General features: G+C 34.6%; 5 protein-coding genes across 9 annotated transcripts; 1 reads left to right on the top strand and 4 right to left on the bottom strand.

Annotated features, from left to right (window-relative positions):
• Window positions 1–500: 500 nt before the first annotated feature.
• LOC118060493 (probable prolyl 4-hydroxylase 12) lies at window positions 501–3210 on the bottom strand. 4 transcript variants are annotated; one of them, XM_035073716.2, is made up of 7 exons: window positions 3037–3210; window positions 2531–2650; window positions 2250–2307; window positions 2066–2167; window positions 1350–1407; window positions 1066–1235; window positions 501–976 (listed from the first exon to the last, which is right to left on the bottom strand). In XM_035073716.2, exons 1-7 carry the CDS (start codon window positions 3108–3110, stop codon window positions 632–634), a joined length of 927 nt encoding a protein of 308 aa, XP_034929607.1. In that variant the 5' UTR covers window positions 3111–3210; the 3' UTR covers window positions 501–631. The 4 variants fall into 4 exon arrangements, with proteins under 4 accessions (XP_034929607.1, XP_034929609.1, XP_034929608.1 ...); XM_035073718.2 differs by having other exon boundaries at window positions 2066–2161; XM_035073717.2 differs by having other exon boundaries at window positions 2531–2647.
• Window positions 3211–3806: 596 nt separating this feature from the next.
• Window positions 3807–8542, bottom strand: LOC118060494 (uncharacterized). Its single transcript, XM_035073719.2, has 5 exons — window positions 6796–8542; window positions 5856–5914; window positions 5362–5490; window positions 4941–5076; window positions 3807–4477 (listed from the first exon to the last, which is right to left on the bottom strand). Exons 1-5 carry the CDS (start codon window positions 7498–7500, stop codon window positions 4145–4147), a joined length of 1362 nt encoding a protein of 453 aa, XP_034929610.1. The 5' UTR covers window positions 7501–8542; the 3' UTR covers window positions 3807–4144.
• A 2254-nt stretch (window positions 8543–10796) lies between these two features.
• Window positions 10797–12399, top strand: LOC118060497 (large ribosomal subunit protein eL36y). The gene is made up of 4 exons (XM_035073722.2): window positions 10797–10943; window positions 11528–11631; window positions 11834–12033; window positions 12171–12399. Exons 2-4 carry the CDS (start codon window positions 11530–11532, stop codon window positions 12199–12201), a joined length of 333 nt encoding a protein of 110 aa, XP_034929613.1. The 5' UTR covers window positions 10797–10943; window positions 11528–11529; the 3' UTR covers window positions 12202–12399.
• A 320-nt stretch (window positions 12400–12719) lies between these two features.
• LOC118060495 (uncharacterized) lies at window positions 12720–17929 on the bottom strand. 2 transcript variants are annotated; one of them, XM_035073720.2, is made up of 10 exons: window positions 17460–17929; window positions 16891–16977; window positions 15627–16597; window positions 15415–15503; window positions 15184–15287; window positions 14990–15089; window positions 14494–14569; window positions 14271–14385; window positions 13637–14168; window positions 12720–13475 (listed from the first exon to the last, which is right to left on the bottom strand). In XM_035073720.2, exons 1-10 carry the CDS (start codon window positions 17725–17727, stop codon window positions 12914–12916), a joined length of 2904 nt encoding a protein of 967 aa, XP_034929611.1. In that variant the 5' UTR covers window positions 17728–17929; the 3' UTR covers window positions 12720–12913. The 2 variants fall into 2 exon arrangements, with proteins under 2 accessions (XP_034929611.1, XP_034929612.1); XM_035073721.2 differs by having other exon boundaries at window positions 16891–16988; window positions 17460–17603.
• A 2128-nt stretch (window positions 17930–20057) lies between these two features.
• On the bottom strand, window positions 20058–23559 carry LOC118060498 (signal peptide peptidase-like 1). The gene is made up of 4 exons (XM_035073723.2): window positions 23415–23559; window positions 21663–22621; window positions 20561–20761; window positions 20058–20361 (listed from the first exon to the last, which is right to left on the bottom strand). The coding sequence occupies exons 2-4, from the start codon at window positions 22458–22460 to the stop codon at window positions 20245–20247; spliced, it is 1116 nt and encodes a 371-aa protein (XP_034929614.1). The 5' UTR covers window positions 22461–22621; window positions 23415–23559; the 3' UTR covers window positions 20058–20244.
• Window positions 23560–24294: the final 735 nt, after the last annotated feature.

Raw genomic sequence — 24294 nt, 5'->3', positions numbered from 1 at the left:
GAAGCCTTTTTATTTCTTTCTTTTTTTATTCCAATTTTTTTTTGTTTAGGAGAGAGGCTTTTACGGTTACCTTTTGCTCCATGGCTCCATTTCTACATCCTCCATTCGTGATACCATCATAGTCTTAGAGCGTGTCTTTTCAAATAATTTTTCATGTCGAAATACATCATTTTTCTGACATCAGCACATCAAAACGATCCAAAAGTCAAAACGTACTACGTTCTGAAAACACTCACTGTTTGAAGTGACCATTTGAATCTCTTCGTTAAAAGAGATCAACTTTTCTAGGGTTTCTTTTCATGATCTTTAGGTGGTTGTTTAAAAGAGCAGGTGTTCCAGACTACAAAATGATGTCATTTCTATGACGGCAGAGTTATGATTGATTCATTGTCGACAGAGAAGTCAAATCCAATCAGGTACACAGAATTATTCGAGCCCCATTGGCTTTTGGAGATGGAAGAACACTGTGGATACTAACTCCGAAGAGTTTCTTGACGGAATAAATCAATGAATGTGCTATATTAAAAAACTAAACCTTCTAAAAACTGCTGAAAAATAATAATCAGCTGGAGACTGTAGAGTACTTTCTTTGGTTTAATGAAACGGAAAAAGAGAGTTGCGAGTTTGGCTTTCAACAAGCATTACAACTCTTCCTACATGTCCCAAAGTAATCGGGGGAACCAATCATATACACAGGGTTCTTTTCGCATTCTCCGAGAGCAGCCCATCTTGGACAATTTTCATCTTCATCGGTGCATTCACTTCCATCAGAGTCAGAAAAGACCTTAATGGCTCTTAAATAAAACTTTTTGGTGGCGTACCACATTTCGCCCTCAAGGATAGGGCATCTAGAATGGGAGCTACCCATGTCCGGAGATGTATTAGGATGCACTGTGAAAAACAGAATTGCATTCCCTTTAATCGGTCGAAGGGAATCGCTAATCTTTGTACAATCAGACCAAATCTTGTTTTTAACCTGTGACAGATTGAATACTGGTGTTAATGAGTGGTGCTGAAATGAAATCCTCCATTTATGAATGAACCAAAAGAAGATTTCTCACCAACCTCTGACTTAGGGAAGAATATCTCACCACCCTGGGTGACATTAGAGAGATAAAAAACCAGAGTTGCCATCAAAGGCTCGCTTGAAATGATTGCAGATTTGTTACCAAAATAATCGTTGTTTTTGGCATCTTCAATTCCATAATGCATGACCTGCAGGGGTTTGCTGTTCTCTGAAGTGCGATATAAGTCATGCAACAACATGAAACACTAAATCATATAGATACGCAGTTCATGGAACAGAACAACTATTCTATGGTGACAAGAGCCAGGGTGACCAAACATACCTTTTGGAAGGAGAGTCCAAGCTGAAACTCTTTCTTCAATCCTTGAAAGTATGTTATCCTGCAAAGAAAAGAAGGTTTATATTCAAAGTGGTGAAAGTGTCATATAAGTCTTGCAATAGAACAACAATTTCAAATCTAGCGTGACTAAGAGCAATCTCAACACATGCTCTCCAGCCATTTTTTTTAAAGTAATATTAAAGTGACGGACCAGTAAGTCTCTGTTTACACAGAGCTCTCTCCCAGCTAAAGAATGTAAATTTTCCTCTCTTGAAAGAAATTAGTTGCTACTTTATCAAAATGAAATAAAGTGGTCTACAATTCAGAGCCTCCGAGTTGGATGTTGAACCCAAACCATCAGAATGTCCTCTTGGAAACATCATTTGACAATTACAAAACTAAAGACCATTATCAAACTATTTTCAAGCAGAATAAGAAAAGGAAACAAAAATGGCTAACAGAAGAACCAGTTTCTCATGACATAGAAGAATAAGTTCCTCTTGATTATTAATACTCAACTCAATGATAGAAAGCATCTACTAAATCTTCACACACCCTCTGAAAAACAGCAAATCAAAATGAACCAAATATAATATGAATGAACATAATCAAAGCACAATCTGCAAACAAAAATCTAATGGTAGGTGATTATCCATAATGTAACAATATGCTGCATTAAATGCACATGTTTGTAAGAATATAATCATACAAAAGCTTACATCCATGTTTAGAAGAGAAGTCGAGCTTGAAAGTAGCCTGTTTCTCTCAATTCTCCCTGAATCATCATCCTTTCCCTCAGAAGTTTCTTTTGTACCCTGTGCCTAAGCACAAAAAAAAGAAGCAATTCCAATAATTTCCAAATAGACAAAACAAAGGCTAAAAGAGCAAAAGACAAGGGCATACCAAAGAAATAAGATGATCACATTCCTCGTCTGTCAAAAAGCCTTTGTACACGAACACCCTAATTCAAGGAAAGGAAAGTCATACATTTTTTAGTAACCGAGCCATTGAGCACCACAGTATTCATTCTGCGCTATAATTCAAAGACGAATGCTCAGCCAGACATACTTAATTTAAAAACCTTAATACTTAACACAACCAATAACAATTCCCAATTAACTAATATCAGATTTTATTGGGGCCATAACGCTCTACAACAACTTTATCAAATCAAAGTACCTGACCTTGGTTGCCAAGAGACCGTGACAACTCTTGATGGGTCTACCCAGTTGGTCTGAATTGAGCTTCCAAATTGTATCATTGTTTCAAGGTGGGCCTCCTTGTTCCTTAATTCCTTTCGGCTACTCAAGCAGAAAATTGCAAAGAAAGACATGGTTATTGCTGTATAAAACAAGTATACCATCAAAGAAAATCACTCAGATAACAAGAGGCAAATCTCCTATCAGGTTATGCACACAATATCTATTCGGCTGTAGAAAAAGATCGTTCCTTTATAGATCAGAAGATAAAAAGCACCAAGAAGCTCCCAATCCCACTATACACAGTGTTGTAACAAAAACCCAGATCAAGAACAACACAATTCTTCAGATGTCTAATTAAATCAGAGATTAAAAAAAAAAGTAAAACGTGATTTTCCATTAGAGAAATTAAATTGTGAACGTACGCTAAAATAACAAACTTGATCCTTCATTGGAAAATAAGACATGAGAAAGGAGATGAGTTTCTTTACCTCTTTCCGAAACAGAGGGAGAATTGGGTTGTAGTTAGCACCATGAAGAGAAGAAGGTAGACAAAGGAAGCCATGGATTGGAGATCAAACTCCAAAGAGATGCAACGCCAAGATTTTGATTAAAGACTTGCTCCCTGCTTTATACAATCTTTCTCAGTCGTGCTGTCAGGGATGTTTGTTTTATTTAAATTAAAAAAAAAAAAAAAAAAAAAAAAACATGTCTTCAACTGTATTTAAAACTATTTTTTTATTTTTTAAAATTTATTTTTAATATCAACATTATTTAAAAACATAAAATAATAATAATTTACAATAAAAAAAATAAAAAACATGAAAATAAGGGTTGAAATCATGTTAGAAATGTATCAATAATTACTTTTTAAAAATATTTTTTATTTAAAAAAAATTATTTTTCATATAAAAAATAAATTTTAAATTTTTTAAAAAATTACATTCTCAAACACTATCTGAATATATTACTTTAGCCATAGCCTCTTGCAGGTTTATTTATATATATATATATATATATATATATATACACAGTAATTAATGTTTTCAACTGTTGTTTTAACTCTTTTTTTATAATAATTGAAAATATTATTATAATTTATCTATATTTTATATAAATAAATTATATTTATATGAGATATTTATAAAAATAAAAATAAATTGCACGTAGCAGGCAGGATTATTCTCTAAAAATATTTATAAAAAAAAAAAAAAAACAATGTGAGTAAAATATTTATATAATTATATATTCTACTTTAAAGTATAAAAATTAACTTCTTTTATTTATAAATTCATATATTTCTTTATAGCACAGGCTACTAACCTAATGATATTCAAGAACACATTCATCCCACAAACATATTTTTTGGATGGGAAATTAACTTGAATTCCTCCCCGCGGCTGCATGGTGAGAGATATTGGATCAGTGCCATCTATTTCTTCCATGTATATCATGTTCGCAGCACAGATCCAATTCTCAAATTTTTCATTTTTTTTTTTCAATCCTATATTTACATGTCAACTCAAGAATCAATGGACATATAATTTCAATTTAATGTCTTTTGCAGCAAACATATCCCCTCCCTCTCCAAGATCAAAATCATCCATCCCTTTGTGATTTCTTGAGAGCCATGTGACCAGATACATCTCTGTCAAAAAGACGTTCAATCAATTCATCCCAGTTCTCTCTTATCTTGCTTGTCTTCGAAGAACCAAAAGAAGATTCCCCGCTAGATCTATTCGAATCCTCTCCTTCTTCCACCTCATCGAAAGTTCCATACTTGGAAGGTGAATAGGCATGGGGAACTGAGAGTGTAACCGCCCTCTGTAATGCAGCCCTGTACTCCTCACTGTGTTCTCGGGCCAAAGTCTCCTGCCGCTCCATCCTTTGCTTTGCTGGGATCTCCATGATATGATCTTTCTCTACCATTATCTAAGTCGAGGAGAAGAAGACGCACGTGTCATGATACAAGCTTGCAAGTAATTTTCTTAAAACCAAAGTTTAAGAAACCTTGGGCATATATTTGTGTCAGCGCTGGAATGAGTGCAAGTGAATTCAAGAGGTTGTGGAAAAACACTGTTTCCAGTTGTATTGCTGTAAATTCACGTGTCGCGTGAACTTACAAAATATGAACATGAAGATCAAGCTACTAAAGATAGTCTATGGAATTTCAAGCATTCATCCCCTACCCTGGCAACAAACCTCAGGGGAAGAAGAGGGTGGTGCTGGAAAGTCCAGAATTTCAGCATCTTTTACTGATTAACAACAGCTTGCCACTTTCAGAGCAGCAAATAGACCCTCCCAACAACCAACATGCCAGCAAAATAAAGCAACTAATGGTTTGAGAACCTGGTCCAGAAAAGATCAATTTAATACTAAGAGATTGAAAACTTACATCCATAGCCCTCTGGGCTTCTCTCTCTATCCAAATGATTGCATGATCAGAAGTAGCATTACAGGAAAGAACTATATGCTCAAACCGCCCATCTACTGGTACCGCTGTCCTCACAACTGGGGGGATTCTTCCCAATCTGCAAACCACGTAGAATGTCCAATTGTCAAAAACTCAAAGATCTTTACCGGCCAAAATTGACTAGAATATCTACTGAAACCATAAACTGGTAAAGGCAACAAAGCTCGTGAACAATGGACTTAAGATTTTTTTACTCCATTTTCAATTGTTGATAGATATAAAAATACTTGACCACTAACCCACCTAGACTAGTTATATGATTCGTGCTTAGTAAAAACTTGTAGCAATATGCTCCACTTTGCTAACCATATGACATAACCAAGCTGACACCCCTAGGAAATACCTGAAAGGCTTCCTTTCAACAATGTGATACAGGCGGCCAGGTGCATACAGTCTCCTCGGATCTTTGATCATTTTCTCATCCGGAATACAAGTATCTCTCATGCACCTTAAACATAGTAGGCAGGGCAGACTGTAAAAGAAAAGGAAAACTAGAAGAATCGGTGAGTTGTTATAATAATGGACAGCACATAGAATAAAATTTTGAAAAAAAAGGGAAGTTCATGGTGTTTAGAGTATCAAATAATTAATGTCATCACCTAACTACATTCTTAGTCAAAAATAAGTTCAAGCACTTTGTTCTACAAGCCTCCCTTTTGTTAATCTTCCATTAGTAAATTTTTTCCTGTTGTGCGTCGAACACAACAGAGAAAATAGAGAGCATTGCAAATGGTTGATGCAGATATGGTCTATCTTCTTCAAGAAGATTTCAAGGAAAGCTTTAATAACCTTCTGACCGATGATCAAACTTTAATAATTAAAGAACTTGATCTGTACCAGAAAAGTGACTTGAAAATGTCTTCCAAGGGCGTGGCTGTCCGTGGCAAGAAATCATCCTGATCCAGTAAAATAATCCACAGGCATTTAGAAACTTCATCGGAAGTTGTTCAGATAAAATCCCCATGACAAACAGACGTAAGCATATCTACAAGCATCAATGTACTAACACCAACCCATGGACAGATTCTTTACATGGTTTTCAAAGCTAAAAAAATTTATGCGTGTGAACAAGTAAATCAAACATTTCAAACCTTTATTTGCAATAAAAAAACTAAAGTCATCTGGCAGCAACAGTTCATGACCTTGTCACCTACTAAATATTTCATTCTCTTTCCCAAGACAAGGAAACAAGCTTCAAATCAAGGGAACACCATATTTACTGGTTCCCTGTGAGTAGCATTCTTCTAAAGGTTGAAGCATGAAAAATTTAAGAACATTTTCTGTGATATTGATCAGATATGAAACAGTAAGAAGCTATAGTAAAAAGAACCTTTTTCATAGAAAGAAAGGTAAATGTAATGTTACATATTGATAACACAAGGTATAAGCAATGCAAAAGGTACCAAAAAACCATCTCAACCTAAAAGTTTAAGTTGTTTGGTTAAATCTCAATGTATGATTTATATTATTTTTTAATACACCTCCTCAAATAAAAACCCTTTGAGCTTGAAATTTGCACAGATTTACACTATCTTGTGCTTAATTTTTATCAATTAAATGTGAATGGTGAGATTTGAACTCCTAACTACTTGGTTATCAAGGCTTTAATACCATACCAAAAAACTATTTCTACCTAAAAGCTTAAGGTGTTAGGTGAAATCCCAAGATATTATTTATTTTATTCTCTAGCAAAAATTATGTAAATTTTGTTAAGGTTTCTTTAGATGTATATCTTCATATTGTTTTTTCATATGTATGAATTGGAATAACAACTTGCCTGAAGCACTACAGAATTGATAACATCTGCATATCTGACAGCCAAATTAAGTGACATGCATCGTGCAGGTGCAACTGCGTAGCATCTGATCCTCCTTCTATCAATGTTTCCCAATTTATCATGACGCAGCACTACCACTAGAGCCAACATTGCCGCTACACCTGACCCCAGAGAATGACCTGTAAAAGTTAATGTGTAATTCGGATACTTTTCCACTAATTCCTTCAAAATGTCACATTCCGCATCCAAAACCCAACCAGCAGCCTTCAATAGCCCATTGTGGACATACCCACCATCAATTTTCCTTTTCCCTAGCTTATTATCCAAAAGTACAGCATAGTCACTCTCCCTTGCCAAATTAAGGCCCCTGACAGCTAGAACTATATCAGCATGATCATGATCAAGATACAATATATATGGTGGCGCCCTTCCATGAGTATCTTCGTATGTTCTTCTTAGGATTAACCAATCTGGCTTTAGTCCATACCCTCCAGGAGGTTCCCAAAGAGGGTGCCGAAGATCATCTTCATAAACAGCTAGAATATAGCGGCAAAGGCGAGGAATTGGCTCGAATTCTTCAGCAGTTGCAAGACCCCAAGTCTCACTGTCATGACCTGCAGTGTGGAGACATCGTTTCCACGCCCATCGAGCACAAGCTAGACAATACACACACTCAAGGAGAGGTACGCCACATAAGATTGACATTGGTGCCTAGAATCTAACCACACTGTATTTAGAAGGAAAATGACGAAAGAACCTAGGGAAATAATATCAAAATAGATGGATGATTCTAAACGTGCCCCACTGTAGGATGAAAGAATTCAATTGGACACCAATACGACTCCTTCTTAGGTACAAGGAATTGATTCAAAATGCGAGGAGAGATTTCAAATGGTTTGAAAATGGTGAGAATTTCAGTACCAGAGAATGTGTTTTAAATTGTATTTTTAAGCTATAAACTGAGTAGGATGAGTAGCAGAAATACCAGTCCACAAAAACTCAATGGGCCAACAACATCCAGGGTATTATGAGCAGTACAAACAGAATCACAAACCAGAATCTTCTTCCAATAACAAGATGGTATAAAAGAATAGATCTCAATTCTCACATCAAATAAGAATAGAGTGACAGAAATGGAAATTGTCAAAAACAATACAAAAAACAAGTAAAAGAGAGGAATTTGAGAGCATCAATAAAGAATATGTACAGGATTGAAAACACCACTCGCCAGAGCTTGAAACTTTACAAACGAAAGGCGATTAGAGAGCCCAGAAGTTGACTTTTTGAAACAAAAACTGATCCGGGTCTCCACTGCTAAGGTTCTTTGTCAAAGCTTTTGATACTCAACCAAATTAAAGGAAGAGAAAACAAGACAAAAGTAAGAGATACAGAGATACCCGAGAGCAGAATTTAGCTGAGTAGGTGAAAGATCAAAACTTTAGAGGCCAGCATTCATGGAAGCCACAGAAGAGATTCCATCCAAAGAGTTTGAAGCATGTGCTTTCTTTCACTGCCAAGAAAATGACAGCTTTCTTCTTCTTGATGAGAGAGATTAGACATGTACAAGGGGTTTGACACTGTAGGCTGGGTGGTGGTAGTGGAATGGCTGAGTTGTATTGATTGAATATTTAAAAAAATGGCAGGAAATTAAATAGAGTGGAATTAATTATCAGAAAATTTGAAGGCTGCTGCTGCTGCTAAGTTCTAACTGCAAGTCAAACGGAGATTTGAAGATGGGCAAGGGGAGTTGCTGAGATGGATGTTTGTAAGTGTGATTTTGATTGAATTTTAAAGCATTTGTTTTAAGAAAAATATAATAAAGTAATTTAAAAAAAACATTTATTTTTTAATTTTATTATAATAAAATAATTTAAAAACATAAAAATATAATTTAAAAAAAAATTAAAACATTAACGAACCGTTTAAAAACGCGGTTGAAACTGCATTCCCACAAAATTCAATTTTTTTTTATTAAAATTTAATATAATTTGTATGTTTTGAATCGTTTTGATATGCTTGATGTCAAAAATAATTTTTAAAAAAATAAAAAATAATCATTAACATGCATTTTAACATAAAAAATTATTTAAAAAATAACAACTACCACATTATCAAGCACCCTCTAAATCTTATGAGTCGACTTTCTTACAGGGCGGAAGACTTGATGAGAGGACTCGTTCATGTTGGGAGGACATGGACACATGATAGGTTGATGGTAAGACCATGCACAATATTTTTTAATACAAAATATATTTGTTTATATTAACATGTGGAAATTATTATAAGAACGTTTTAAAGAGATTAATTTAATTTAAACAAAAATATACTTTGGATGATTATGATTTATTTAATTATTTATAATGTGATGAAAGATATTAATAATTTTGATTAGATAATATTTTTTACAGTTCTAACTTGAGAAATTAATAATTCGTTAATTTATAAGATAATATATTTGGTATTTCAGTTAAACTGTTTACTTTGGATGCTGTCTTTCACGCTGTTGTGTAATGGGACCTTTGCATGGGTTGTTTGGACGGTTTTTGCTCCCAATTTAACGTTTTCTTTGCAAGGGGTTGGAGGAAACTTCCCCTGGTTTTTTTGAAAATATATATATATATATATATATATATGATCGGTTTCATAAACAACAAAGAAAAAGGGTTGAATTAGATTTTTTTTAACGCAAAAAAAATAGATTAAAAAATATTCTAGTTACTAATATTTTTGAAAAGAAATAAATAAATCAAATTTTAAAAAATAAAATAAAATAAAATAAATTGAAAAAAAATATTATAGTTGATAGCATTTTGAGATAGAAAACCGAAAGGGGTGGGTCGAAGTACCCGGACCAATCTCCTTCAAACGCTAGCCTAACTTCCCTTGCTCAGGAGACAGACATACATGGTTGTTCCTGTTCGTGGAGGCATCAACTACTAATCTATGCCACCAAATTACTATGAATAGTTTCATCTAGCTTGAGTTTTTAATTTCGATCAGGCACAGGTTATGTTATGGGTTTTAATTATGTTACTGGATTGACTAAAATTAATTTTATTTTAAAAAAAAAAAAAATATTATTTTTGTTAAAAATAAATAAATAATAAAAAGGTTATAACTGAGTTTTTAATCAACAAATCAATTAAATTATCAAGTCAACGAATCGCTTGGGTTCTTACTTTTTCTTGTTATTTTTTAAGCCCAGCCTGGTTTTGCTTCGGGATAGCTCCAGTTGCAAATTAATCTGTCTTAATTATAGCTCTAATCACACAATCATGTGATAACAATAGAATCCCCGTCAAGCTAATGAGAGAGTGTAGTGTTTAAATAATTGTTGTTTAAAATTGTCTTCGAATGCCCGAAGATGTTTTACAAGAGTATTAAATCCCGGGTGATCAATGGCCGTGAAGATTGACGAAATAGGAAACTTCTAATTCGGACTTCAAATGGGATTTCTCAATTAAGTTTTTAATCCGAACTCTTTCACCGACTTATAACCAAAAACATCAAGCTGCATATCAATTAATGGTTTTTCTATGCATAAATATATAATATTCATGGAATTCATTTACAATTACGGATTTTGACATGAGAATTATTGATGGAATTCATTAACAATTACTTCTTACACGGTTAAAACCTTTGAAAACCAATAAGATATTTAAATATTTAATTTTTTTTTAGTCATGTTTCACTTGTCAAGATTTTATCATGTTTTTATATATATAAAAACTAAAAGACCTTATTAATATTGAATAACAAATAAAAATAGAAAACTATTTTCTTCAAATAGAATATTTTTTTTCGATAATATCGAGGATTTAATCTAGATAAGAAAACTAAAACTAGTTTGAACACTTAATGTGAAATTCCCCCATCTAGAATTGGGACTTATATTAAAGTTTTTGCCCCTTTAGCAACTTCCAACTGAACTGGAACACTTAATGTGAATTCTAGATTAGTTTGAACACTTTATTTTTTTTGTCTAAGCCCATTTACAAAGGAAACTAGAAGCCCTTTCCCTAACAAGCTTAAAAGACTACATTACCCCTTACCTTTCTCTTATAAACCAGTAGACTGTAATAACCCTAGCTTTCCTGCTTCCCTGCTTCCGCTCATACTTGCCGCTGCTATTGATTTGAGCCAAGGTACCGTCGTTAAATCCATGCTCTTCTTTCGTTGAGCCCTTTTGGGCTTTATCTATTCATGTAGCTGTAAATTGCCTTTCTTTCTTGATATTAAACTTGTTTTAGGTTGTAAAAAAATGGAATCTTTACACCAATATGCAGCCTTATTCTGATCATTTTCATGTCTCAGGGCTTAGTCTGTTTGTGTAGCTTTCGAGATGTAATTCTCCAAGCACTTTTAAGCGCATCACCAAGATTTATTATATATATATTGTTGATATAAAGCCGATTTTTTTTCCCATTCGTTTGCTAATTTGATTGTAAATATTTGTGATCTCCTGTTTGTTGGTTACATTGTTATTCATATCAGGCCTTTTCTCTCTCTCTTTTGGATACAGTTTTGAGAACGCGTTTATGCATTATTATGATTTGTGCTATGGAAGCTTGGTGTTCTTTGTTTTGTGTTGTATAGGTTGGAATGTAGTTGGAGTAGAATGAGCTAACTTTGTGATTTCAGTACTTGGATTTTTTGTGGTTTGAATTTGATTCGTTTAACGTCGTGATGTTGTTTTGATTATGTGCTGAATTAATCTTTGCTGTTTCAGCAATGGCTCCAAAACAGCCAAATACGGGTCTTTTTGTGGGTTTGAATAAGGGGCATGTAGTCACGAAGAAGGATTTAGCTCCACGTCCTTCTGATCGCAAAGGGGTAAGTAACGTTATATCATGCAAGTTTCACTGTTCAATTTGTTTAATCTGGTTTTGGAGTTACATTATACTCTTGAAAGGAGACTGTCTATGTTGAATTGTTTGAGATTAACAATTTGCTCAATGGGACTTTATTATTTTTTTGTATAATAAATTGCTGATATTGTGAGATGGTCTCTTCCCCATGCATGTGTTGAGTGCAGAAATCTAGCAAAAGAGTTCTCTTTGTCAGGAGTTTGATCAGGGAAGTTGCTGGCTTTGCGCCTTACGAGAAGAGGATCACCGAGCTCCTCAAGGTTGGCAAGGACAAGCGTGCTTTGAAGGTTGCTAAGAGAAAGCTTGGGACGCACAAGAGAGCTAAGAGGAAGCGTGAGGAGATGTCCAATGTTCTCCGCAAGATGAGGTAAGCTTCTTGGATATTCAATTTTCCTTTTGTTGCTGTAGCTAATATGTTTAATAGATCTGTAAATGTACTTGAAATCCAATCTCTTATTCTATCTAATGATTTATTATTGCCTTTCGCGGTAACGTTTCTTGCAGGGCTGCTGGAGGTGGTGAGAAGAAAAAGTGATTTGATTTTGTAGTCTCTGGCTATTAGATGCTAGTTAGAGGAACGGTGTTGTTTAGAGACACAATGCTCGGAAGCTTGTTATTTTAATTTGCAGGAAATTTTGTTGCTTTTTAATCCAGAACTAAATGTCATGCACCTCGTTTATGATCTGTATGTGTTTAAATTAATTGCGGCTATTTGAATGGGTGATTATGGAAATTAACTTCAATTTTTTTATCTAACATGTCAAACAATTAACTAAGCATATCAAACACGACATAAACCTGGCACGGGTAGGTCCCAAGCTGCACAAACATTTGAGAGATACATGCGTTTAAGCTATCAATCTTGCATTTTGGGGTGCGAGAATAGTGAAGAACCATAGAATCTCGGTAAAAATCATAGCGGAATTCTTGATTAGAAGTGAAATCTGCATGTTTGAACATCGCTGATCATGTAATGGTTAGCAGTATAATCAGAAGACTGATGCCCATGCAATTCTCCAAATTCAAAGGATGGATATCCACACAAATCTCACGGAGCAGAAATCATTTCCATTTCACGGGTTGAGATGATAATTTGTGTCTGCACCCATTAAATATCTTCCAAATGAGGGTGAAGATTATGTAAGTTGATACAATGAATATTATTACATCACTAATTTCTCGGTAAAAGTTGCCTGCAAAATTTATTACTGGCACAGTGGGAAGGGACGGGGGGTCTGGGGGAGTATTCAGGATTTGAACTTCTGCGTCAGTTTCTCCACTCCTTCCCTGCAATCTTCTGTCACCCGCTTTGTGCTTTCCTTGACAGCTGAACCAAATTCTGCGGTGTGTTGCTTCAACTCTTGCATTGATCCTATCGCCTTCTCCTTGATGGCAGAACTAAATTCAGTTGTGTTCTGCTGCAACTCGTGTATTGATGCCCATGTCTTTGAGATGGTGGCTTCTTTAAGTTCTTTGGTCCTTGCGCATGCCTCTACAATCCACTCCTTCAGAACTGAGATTAAGACCAGTATTTTCTCTATGATTTTATCAAGTACTACTCGAGATCTCCCTCTAATGTCATCTGCCATTAGCTTGAGCCTGTCCACCAAGTTCTCAGCCCTGTTAACAGTTCCTTCAACAGAAGAGACTTGCTTTCCAGCAGTCAGCCATGTAACTCCAGTAGAACTCTCTTCATTAAGATCACTGTCAACTACCACCTTGATGCCATGCTTCTCCCACCTATATCTAGCCTCTTCAAGGGCTTTTGCCTGCTCTCTCGCTCTTTTTGCCTCGTCTTCAGCCCATGCCCTGAATGATGATAATAATAATAAAAAAAAAAAAAAAAATTAAGGTTGTAATTAGTCATAGTATGGTTTTAGCTATCCCTTACATAAGTTGATGACAACATGATAACTCCATTGCAGGTTTAAATCGGCGAATCATGCCAAAGACAATTATTACTTTCTTACCTGGCCATTGACAAGGCTTTCCGCTCAACCTCTAGGTCATACTGTAATCTAGAGATCTCCTGCTTTTCACTCTCTGCTTCTTTTTCAAGTTTGCTAATCCTTTGCTTTTCATATGATATCTCCACCTTGTTGCTCAAAAGGCTTTGCAATTGCTCCTCCAATTCACGCCTTAACTTTGAAAGAACTTCCATTTCAGATTCAATAGCAGCACGCTCCTTCATCAAGGCAATATCATCCTTCTCTCTCTCAGCTCTTAATGTTTCTAATTCACACCTTGCCTCTTCAGCCATTTTCTCTATAGCATTAATCTTTTCCCTCTCAATGGAAAGCTCCTTCTCAAAACTTGCATTTACATCCTGTTCAACTTGAGCTACTAGAGCATTGTGGGCAGAAACAACATTTTCTGCCACAGCTTCTGCTTCAATTCGTGCAAGCTCCTCACTAACTATGTCAGAAGCCTCACCAGTTGCAAGGGCAACAGCAGCTTGGGCCTTTGTGACAGGTTTATCTGGCTGGAACAATCTTGTGCAACCTTTTGGAAGACACAAAGGTGAGGGTTGGTGCGTTGAGGCATCTCAATTATCCAACTTAACAGAAAATTAATAAACTACGATCATAGGCTAACATGACTCACCAAATGCAAGTGATATAATTCCTTGATCTCCTGCAGACAAGTCAGCCGCAAGAGCAGGCCATGCATCCGGGTTTAACTTGTCAATATCTCTGAACCCAGAAACTTTGTACAGCATCTGTAAATGATTGCAAAGTGAAGATGACACAAAACTGACCGATAAAACTTTGACTATGTACTGACAGAGTAGCAAAAGAGACAGATTAAGAAAAAAAAAGGTTCCAACCTTTTTATCAGCTTCTGGAAGTTGTCTTTTCTCAAGGGCCATCTTCCAACTGACAAGATCCTGGCGTGACAAAGGGCTGCAATGGTAAAACTTGATGATTACAGCAACAATGAGAAATCATAATATTGTAAATAGTAATATTGAACCACATATTTGAAATAGAAGACAGAAAGATCCCAAAAGAAGAATATAGAGCAAGATTTTCCATGGTAAATTATCAGAATGATATAGCACATAATGCATGACAAGGTAGGCAGAGGAAAAATTTTGCACTGAGGTCTCTTGCACAACACCATAATGCCAGGGATAGATAGCATCTTCATATATGTAGCATCAATACTAATAAAATACAATTTAACAGGGTAAGCACATAGGTGCGCTAATTCTACAAAGGACAAAAACCAGTCTAACAGTGAAAAGAATACTCTATTCATTAACAATTTAACAGGGTATCAGAATCAACACAGTTGATATTACAAGGTAAAACTGCTATCACCTTTCAGCAGCAAAGTAAAATGGACCTCGGTTTTCAACTGAAGAAGAAAGCAAACCACCACTTGAAAGCTTGCTTGAGATAAGTCCTGCTTCAGCTAAGCCTGAAAAAGATACAACTCGGTTAATAACTGTAATGCAGTGGAATAAAGCCTTGTTACTAAAATTTCAAATGAAGCTCAGAAATGAAGTTTGAACCTTGAATGGATGAAAAATCAGGGTCATCAGGCGTGATATCATCAAATGCAAGTTCAGTAAAATTCTCAATGTACATCGCAGGATATACTTTTGACACCGTGCTCCTTCAAGCAATTAGAAGGCAGTCAAAACATGTATTCTGAGCTTCTGATAAACACTTTGCATTGCTAGTTGGGTGCTCATCCTCAAGCTCAGTGCTAGACAAGCAATACTAACAAGAAAGATGCATACCTTGAAAGAGCACTGCTAGCAGCCACTAACCAACGAGCAAATTCACGCCGGGTGCATAGATCACTGGATTGAATATCAGCCTCAATAACCTGAAATTGCAGTTCAAAGGAATTTCAAACTGGTTGTCCTCATTTATCTGTACAGGTTATACACGCTGATTGCCTCATCATCCTCTAAAATAATGAGAAGCAAAAACGATAGCAAAGAAGTACCTTCAAAACTTGCAGTGCAGCTAATACCTGCCCCTGAACCTGATCAACAACTGCAGGAACTAGAACCTTTCCAGGAAGCACCTGCAAGGCTGCAGAAACTGCTGATGGAGCAGGTATACCAGCTGAGAAGGAAATTTCAGGAGTTGGTGGTTCAAAAAATGGTTTGCTTTCCTTCATCTCGTTACTAGCAATAATGACGTCTGTGTTTGCAAATGGGTCGACTGAAGCTGACTCGGAAATTGTTTCTGAGGAATCTCTTTCATCTAAGTGATTCACTTCCAGGGAAGAACTATTTCTCTCAGCTGAATCCTGGGTTGTGTTGCTCAGATCAAGATTTACTTTGGTTAAAAATGAGGCTACAGTCTCCATATCATCTTGGGAGACAATTTGAGGATCTGAACTTGTATCCATGGGTGAACTCTCTGAAATTTTCACACCCACAGGCTCACTGGGTTCACAAATGATGGAATTAGAAGAATTCAACGATGAGTCAGAATTCTCATCTATCTTTGAGGCAGGCGATTCACTCTGGTGGTCTGTGTTAAGATTTGTTAAATCTGGCACATTGCTAGGTTCTACATTAACAGGGTTTTGTTCTATTTCGAAGGTTGATATAGGGGAACTTGCACTAATATCAGAACTGAGCAAATTCTCTGAGCTGGTTGTTGTTTCAGAAGCAACAGATTTGTCATCAAAATTTGATTCATATTGCAAATTTTCTTGAACAGACTCATTATCAACAGTATCACTGACCCTAGTAGCATAATCAACACTGTCTACAGAGGTCTCCTTATTGTCACCAAGTTTATTTTCACTGGGTGCTTCGTTAAGTTCTGGAGATGAAGAAAGATCCGTTTCTATACCTTTCTTGCTTTCCTCGCTTTCACTCTCCTCAACTTTATCATCCTCCTTGTCAGAGACCAATGAAACTTCCTGCTGAGTTGTGAATGGTTCCATCTCTTGTTTTGGTCCTGTATGTAACATTATAATTAAGCACTGCATTGGTTGAACACCAAGGAGAAGAAAAATTCAAGAGATGCATACATTCTAGTAAAGCCCATTTGTTTATTAAGCACATGACATTCAGACCAAAAGATTAGGCAACAGTAGCCAGAAGATTGTGATAGCATACAATTGGAAATCTGTTCTTTCTTTCATTTCATTTTTTCAGAAGGAAAAATAACATCTGATGATATAAAGTTTTCATATATTTTTATCAGCACTGGTCATTTAAATTCTTCTAAGAATAGAGGCAGCCACTTACTGGAAGTGCTCCGCTTGCTTAAAGACAATGCTGCAAAGGTAAGCCCCGCAAATAGGATGACCCCAGCTACTCCAGCTCCAACCATGCCTGAAAGCAAACTACTTCCAAAGTGTAATTAGTCCATAAAAAGGCACAAATGAAACCTTTAAAACCATTCTCACTTTCACACGAAAATGCAGCAATAATAACCCAACAAAAGAGTTCATATACAAAGCAAGTATCAACGGAATCAACAGCAACAAAGATAATAACTTTGTTTGCGTTTACACAATACCATTCACTAATATGATTACTATTAAGAAACTTTTCCTCGCACCCTGAAATTAACACCCTTGAAAGAGCTACTACATTCCACAATTTAATATAAAAAACCCCTCATATTCATAATTTATTTCCCAAAACTACCACAAAAACAAAAACAAAAATGAAACATTTTGCCAAATGGGCTAACTTTAACCCACTCGAGAGAGCTACATTTTGCTTTACAAGCTTAGAAAAATAAAACCCATCATTCAATTCTCAAAATTAACAAAACAAAAGGCCAAAAATCAAAATGTGCACATCTTTACCTCCAAACCATTTCTTTCTCTGATTCTCAATAGACTCATCACTCCCATTATCCGAATCAGTCCACGAACTCGACACGACCCACGAACTCCCATTACGTCGCGGTTCATTTTGAGACAGAAAGAGAAAGCGAAGGTTACTATCAATCTTCTTCTTCCTCACACAAGCCCGTGTGAGTGTTGCAGGTGATCGTCTACAGTTATGGCAGTTGAAGGCTAATCGAAGCTGGAGAGAGGTCGGAGAACACGTGGCAGCCATTGCTGATACCATATCCGGGTTTGGGTTTAATTATGAAATTATGGAGTGAAAAATAGAAAATGGGGATAGGAGCTCTGTTAAATGAGATTGAATTTGAAAGAGGCTTTTTGTGTTGTTCGGTTCTTGGAGAACAAAATGAAGAGAAAGAGAGAGAGGTTTCGGAGTAGACTATGGTGAAAACGAGGAGACAAGAGCGTGCAATCTGTCATGGGATAATCCCACATGATAATAAGATAATTTATAGTAGTACTATTAGTTACATAGAAAGCCAAAAATAATAATTATGGAGCACAATTTTTAAATAAATAAAATATTAAAAAATAAAACAGAAAAAATATAATCTTAGAAAATAAAACAAAAGAATTTTTTACTCATGCTCTATCGCAAGCCAAATATTTTTTCTCTAACCTTTAGAGAAATGTAAAAAACAAATGGAGATGTTGATATACTAGATAATATTTTTTAAAAGATAAATATTAAATAATTAATTTTATTTTATTTTTAAAAAAATATTTAACAATAAGATGAATATAACAAAAAAACAACAAATAAAAAAAACTAGAAGAACCAGGTAATTTTTAAAATCAATGAAAAATATTATATATAAAAAATTAAATAGATAAATTATGAAACTCAATATACAATCAAAATATATGCTAAATGATAAAACTAAAAAAAGATGAGTTTTTAAAAAATTATACGAATCTTCTAAACTTGAGTTAAGCTCTTAAATTCACAATATTTTTAAATTTAAACTTGAAATCAATTAAAAAGTTTAATTTAATGTTGAAAAATAAAATAAAAAAATCTAATTAAAAAGCTTGATAATGCAAAAAAAAATAATAATTTAATTATGCAAAAAATCATTAAAAAACCGAGTTATTCCCAAATAATTCTAAAATGATAAATGGAATCGTTAAAAGCTTCCTCTATCCTTTAAGATTAGTTAACTGGTTTTGCTAATGAAGTGAAAAAACATTAATTTATTATTACAATCCACATTAAATAAAAACAAATATACGATACTTTTCTCACACCAAATAGGTTCTGCATGCAGGAATGTTATGAGTATAATGTTTGGTTATATATATAACATTGAATTGAATATATAGCTAATGACATTATTTCTATACTAAATAAACTGGGTTTTTTTTTTTTTATTTCCTGTGGATATCCTTCTTTTTCAAAATTAATGAAAATTTATATAGAAAACAAAAAAAATTAGTTCTCAATTTCTAATTAAACTAAATGTTAAAGAATGAAACTAAAAAACATACAATTAAAAAAATAAAAATAAAACAAATGAATTTTTGGCCCGCGCAGTGCTGCGGCTAAGATAATTTTTTTATGAACTTAAAAAATTATAGATGATGACATATTAAATAATATATTTTTTAAAACTAATATTGAACAACTCATTTAATTTAATTAAAAAAGATTCTTTAAAAAGAAGCTAAATCTAATAAATAAAAAAAAAATAAAAAAGATATGAGAAAATCTGGACCATTTTCAAAATTAATGAAAGTTTCAATAGAAAGAAAATAAAAAAAAAATAACGAAGCCTAATCTCCGATTAAATCAAGTTTTGGAGAATGAAACTGGAAAAAAATGAGTGTAGAAAAAAAAAATACAAAAATGAATCTAAATAAATATTTTAAATCTGAGTTAATCTCTCAAATTCACAACACATTAAGTTTTAAATATGGATTCAATCAAGAAATTCAATTTAATATTAAATAATAAAATTATATAAAAAAATATCAATTTTAAAAACTTGCCGGACTAAAAAAGTCAAAATAAAAAGAATGAGGCTAATATTTGTTATTGGACCTTGAATTTTTTGATTTTATTTTGGTTTTTTGCAGTTTTTTTAATTTTATATTTCAAAAAATGTTTTATTAGTGAAGTTAATCTAAATTTACTTTATTATTGTTTAAACATCTTTATTTATTTTATTGTCCAAACCCTAAGAGCCAAGGCCCAAACCAATATTTAAAGAACAAATGTCATTGTGGTCCTTATAAATCATATTAAATGTTAAATCAGGGCTAGTCATTAATTGATTATCCTTCCTCCAACAGCATGGCTCAAGAGACGGTCTTGTAAGAGGGGATTGATCAAAGGGAAAAGGAGCAACGCTTGACAATAGTTCGGGAACAACCTGGGTAACCATATCAAATCAATAATATTCGAAGATCGAATACAAATCTGATCGATTAAAGAATAACAGGAGATCTCGTCTAGTCCCAAAGAAATCCTTTATGTTCTTGTAGGTGCATGTAAATTGATCAATTAATGATGTGATTATCTTTTAAATCTCTGAAATAATCCTAAAATTAGTGTAGATAAATTTCCTTCCCTTCTTTCATCTGTGACATTTGAAGTGGTTGTGCGAAGAGTCAAATACAATTAAGTAAACATCAAATTGTTGATTCTCTTGTTTAAGTTTTTCATGGATTGAATTTCCTGGTGAATTTACAACTTTTAGCTTGCCCACTAAACTCCATGGTGCAAACAGCAGAGGTGGGCTCAAACTTGTATTTGGCGTGCTTTGTCATTGACATTAGACATGCTTCCTTCCCACAACTCGGGCAGTTCCCTCCTAAACCAAGAGACAACAATAACAGGTCCAAGGGTTGAAGGCACCTACATTCACCATCAAGCAAATCAACAAAAAAACAAGAAAGGAAAAACTCAGGAGAAATACAAATATGTTTTTCGACCTCTTACAGCCGAAAGCTCAAAAAATAAAGACAAAGTTGTGCAATCCAACACTCAAGCATAGGCAGGTATATTCCAACTACAATATTCAAGCAACAAATAAATACATTGGCGATAGATGTACCAGATAGAGAAGTGCAGGTTGGGGTGAGCGAGTCAGGACACCAGCTGCTAAGGCGATTACCAATCCAATGGCATACCCAGGAAGAGCATACCATATATATTTTTGTCCCTTGGAAGAATATAAATCCAAGAGATTCACCGGATCTCTGCTCTTTCGGTAGTCACAACAAAGAACTAAAGCTAGAAGCATGGCAGGAATAGCCTGCAAGAACAACATTATTGAAATAAAATGTCACATCTTTCAATATTTTCTCTCGGAAAAGCACAACATGCCAAAATCATATTCTCCATTTGGAAAAAACCTAGTAAGATTTTGGTGTGCAAGCATGAGTGTGCAAATAAATTTAACGAATATCTTTACCAAAATGAAGTTGCAAAGGATTCACAACTTCATTTTCCAAGCAAGCAGGGCAGTAAGATCATTATTCATAACAGCTTAGCTTTTAGTCACTACAAGAAACAATAAGTTGGAGAGAAAGACAGCAACATTGACAATCAGTTTGTGGAAGGCCTGTGAACTGGAAAGGTAGAAGAAACAAGGTATAACCAGAGGCGTAATGATTATGAAGATTTTTGACCAATGGGTCCTAAAGATCTTGTGTATTCATCATTTTACATCTACATGCAAAGTAAAAAGATGTAGAACCATGGGCTCCTGTGGATACAATCTGAACTAACGATGCAAAGAGTCTTCCTGTGATGTCTGAACTAAAAATTGTATGCAAATCCAATCAAGGGATTAGAGGCTGCAGATCAACGATGGACCAAGCAATCCAAGAACAGGATGCAACAAGAAAATATAGAGAACTGATATTTAGCATGATTGGACAATGGACGGCTTAGTCACCATCTTTAACAAAAGAATGCGTAACAAAGATCAGTCCATTGGAGGGGGATTGGGGCTAATACTATACAGATGCCGTGGTCATTGTTTTCAAACAGAACAGAAAATCAAGTCCCAAAATGACCAACAGTCCATCTATGAAAACTTTATGCAGAAACTTTGATGCAACCACCTCGCTGCATTTTGGTGGGGGAATGGCGCATTTCTTATTGACTTGAAAAATGCCATGCAAGAACACTAACAAGAAATCCTAACATACCATGTCCCCAAGGCCAAGCATCATGAAATCTGTAGTATTTCCTCCTGGAGCTGTACTACTGAACAAATTTCGGGGGAAGACTATTTTCACAGGCAACTCAAGCTTCTTTGTAATCAATTGCAACCCTGGAAGACTCAAACTATTAGCCACTGTATGAACAGGATTCGATGCTTGCTGAGTCGCCACTGACACCATGACATTGGCACCAAAAAATCTCTCTGAGTAGAACACCCAGAATATGTCATATACGAACAAGCATGCGAGGAGCATTGCACAAATTTTGATGTTTGGAAGGCGTACATGACTCACAAATGCAATGCAAATTGAAATACCCAACAGATTGTTCAATATCCAATGCCCAGATACAAGCCAGGCTGCAACAGTAAGAGAGCATGATAGCAACAATAACCCTTCGATTCTTGTAAATGACTTTGCACAGCAACGGGACACAAATGGGTCTGCCAAGCCATAATGTGACTTTATATAGGCAACAAAAGGAGAGAGGCAGAAGAAAAGAGATGAAACAGAGGCAATGGCTGTGAATGCAGTAAGGAGTTGGGAGACAGACGAAAACAGGTAAAACATCAAAAGCAAACTGCAAGAACTCATTATTGGGATCATTAGCGCTTGAGACCTATCCAATGTAATGGATGCTTCAGACAAGTCAAGATTCCTCTCCATCTCTTTCCCATAATTTAAAGCTCGAAAAGCAGACCCAAATGTCACGGCCACTGCTGTCACTATAAGGGTAACAGGTGCAGGCTCCAGCAAATATAAAAGCTTCCACAAGGTCTCCATGAAAAAGAATGAAAATCTTTCAAATCAATTATCCCAAACCAGTCTTTCGTACATACAAAAAAACCAAAAGCCTGGCCACCAATTTTGCATTCAAAGTTGCATCCTTGGTCCCGTGAGCACTTAAAAAAAGGTATTCAAGGAACCAGTAAAATAGTCCGGTCCTGTCAAAACAAAAGTAAGTGACCACAGAAATAAGAACAATTCAAGATTCTAAAGCATGCATCAACAAATTCCTATTTCCCAGAAAGTAAAACCACAGAAATAAGAACAATTCATGATTGTTAAGAATGTATCAACAAATTCCTATTTCCCAGAAAGTAAAATCTAGACACGAAGATGCAGAAACAGCAGTTCCATATTCCACATTTTTTGTTCCAAGCCAGAGCTACTGAGCACAACTTAAATAGAACAGGCATAAAACCTAAAAGAAATCGACAATTCCCACTTTTTTTCTCTTCCCTGGCTTAAATTTCTTATCACAAAAAAGGTCAACCGGCATGAAAAAATTCCATCCAAATCAACACCAAGCAAGCACATTTCACTCCCGGTCAAGCTTCCAATACAAAACAAAACCAAAACTTCACACAACAAAAATTCTGAAATCCTAATTTATTTCCCAAAACAGCCAAGGTAACAGAAACCTCTAATGAGCTGAGCTAAGCACAATTATGCTGCCTATTTAACATCAGTTTTTCATTTTCTCTAAAAACCCTTTTGAAACAAACAAAAAGACTCAAAAACTTTTTCATCATCTCAAAAAAATTAAACATTCCAAACACAATTTTATCAGCAACCAAACTATTGGCTATTACCTCCAAACCACTAAGATGTAGAGCTTACAAGCAAAGAAATAAAAAGTAAACAAAATCAAATAGATATAAAATTTACAACAAAAGATCTGAACCCAGAAGAAATTTCAAGATGGGAAATCAAGTTTCGAGAGAAAGGACTAACCTTGGGCTTTTGAAGAGGCTGGAGAGTCTCGCCCTCTCTCAGTCTATCGTCACAGTTTTCTGTCAGAGCTGCCTGAAACCGTACACCAAAAGAGAAACAAAATTACGCTTATTTGCAAAACAGCCCCAATCGTTTTTGTTTTTGTATATTGGTACTGGTGTGTGCTTGGGCTCAAGACAATGGTTCACCCGTTTCTGTTTGTTATGTTACGGGCCAAAGTCCAAGGCTTGGACTTGAAGACAATTTATACAACCATTTATTTTTGTTTTTGGATTCAAATTATTTTTTTATGTTAATGTTAAAATTTAATTTAAAAAAAAAAAAAAAAATTATTTTAATATATTTTAAAACAAAAATATTTTTTTAAAAATTCCTACGGCACTCTTAAAATAAACACTTAGAAATAGTTTGAGATTACATTTCTAACAACTTTTTAAAAAAATTTGAATTTTGTTTTTATTTAAAATTATTTATTTATATTTTAAATTTTTTTTTAATATACTGATTTCAAAAATTATTTTTTAAAAATTAAAAAAAATATATTTCAATAGAATAAAATATATTTTAATTATCATCGTATTTATGCTTCAGTGCCGCCAATAAATGAACACATTTATCTTCCTACAACTTAGCCATCAAAATTAGTTTAAAAATGCTAAAGTGCCAATGAACCTTTCGCTCATGCTGCCCTCTCGTAAGAAAAAGTCTCAACAATCATTTTTCTCATAAAGAGGGCTAATATCTAAGGTATTGTTTTAATATATTTTTATATAATTAACTTAGCTAATCTTATTTTTAAATATATATTTTAAATTAATCATGGGAAAACATGAGCAAAAAAGTGATCAAACATTCTAGGTTCTATTTGTTTATTGTTTGT

The sequence above is a fragment of the Populus alba genome, chromosome 12 (assembly GCF_005239225.2).
Source record: "Populus alba chromosome 12, ASM523922v2, whole genome shotgun sequence".
Lineage (NCBI taxonomy): Eukaryota > Viridiplantae > Streptophyta > Magnoliopsida > Malpighiales > Salicaceae > Populus > Populus alba.
The sequence above is the reverse complement of the archived record's forward strand: the minus strand, read 5'-3'. Positions and strand labels throughout refer to the sequence as shown.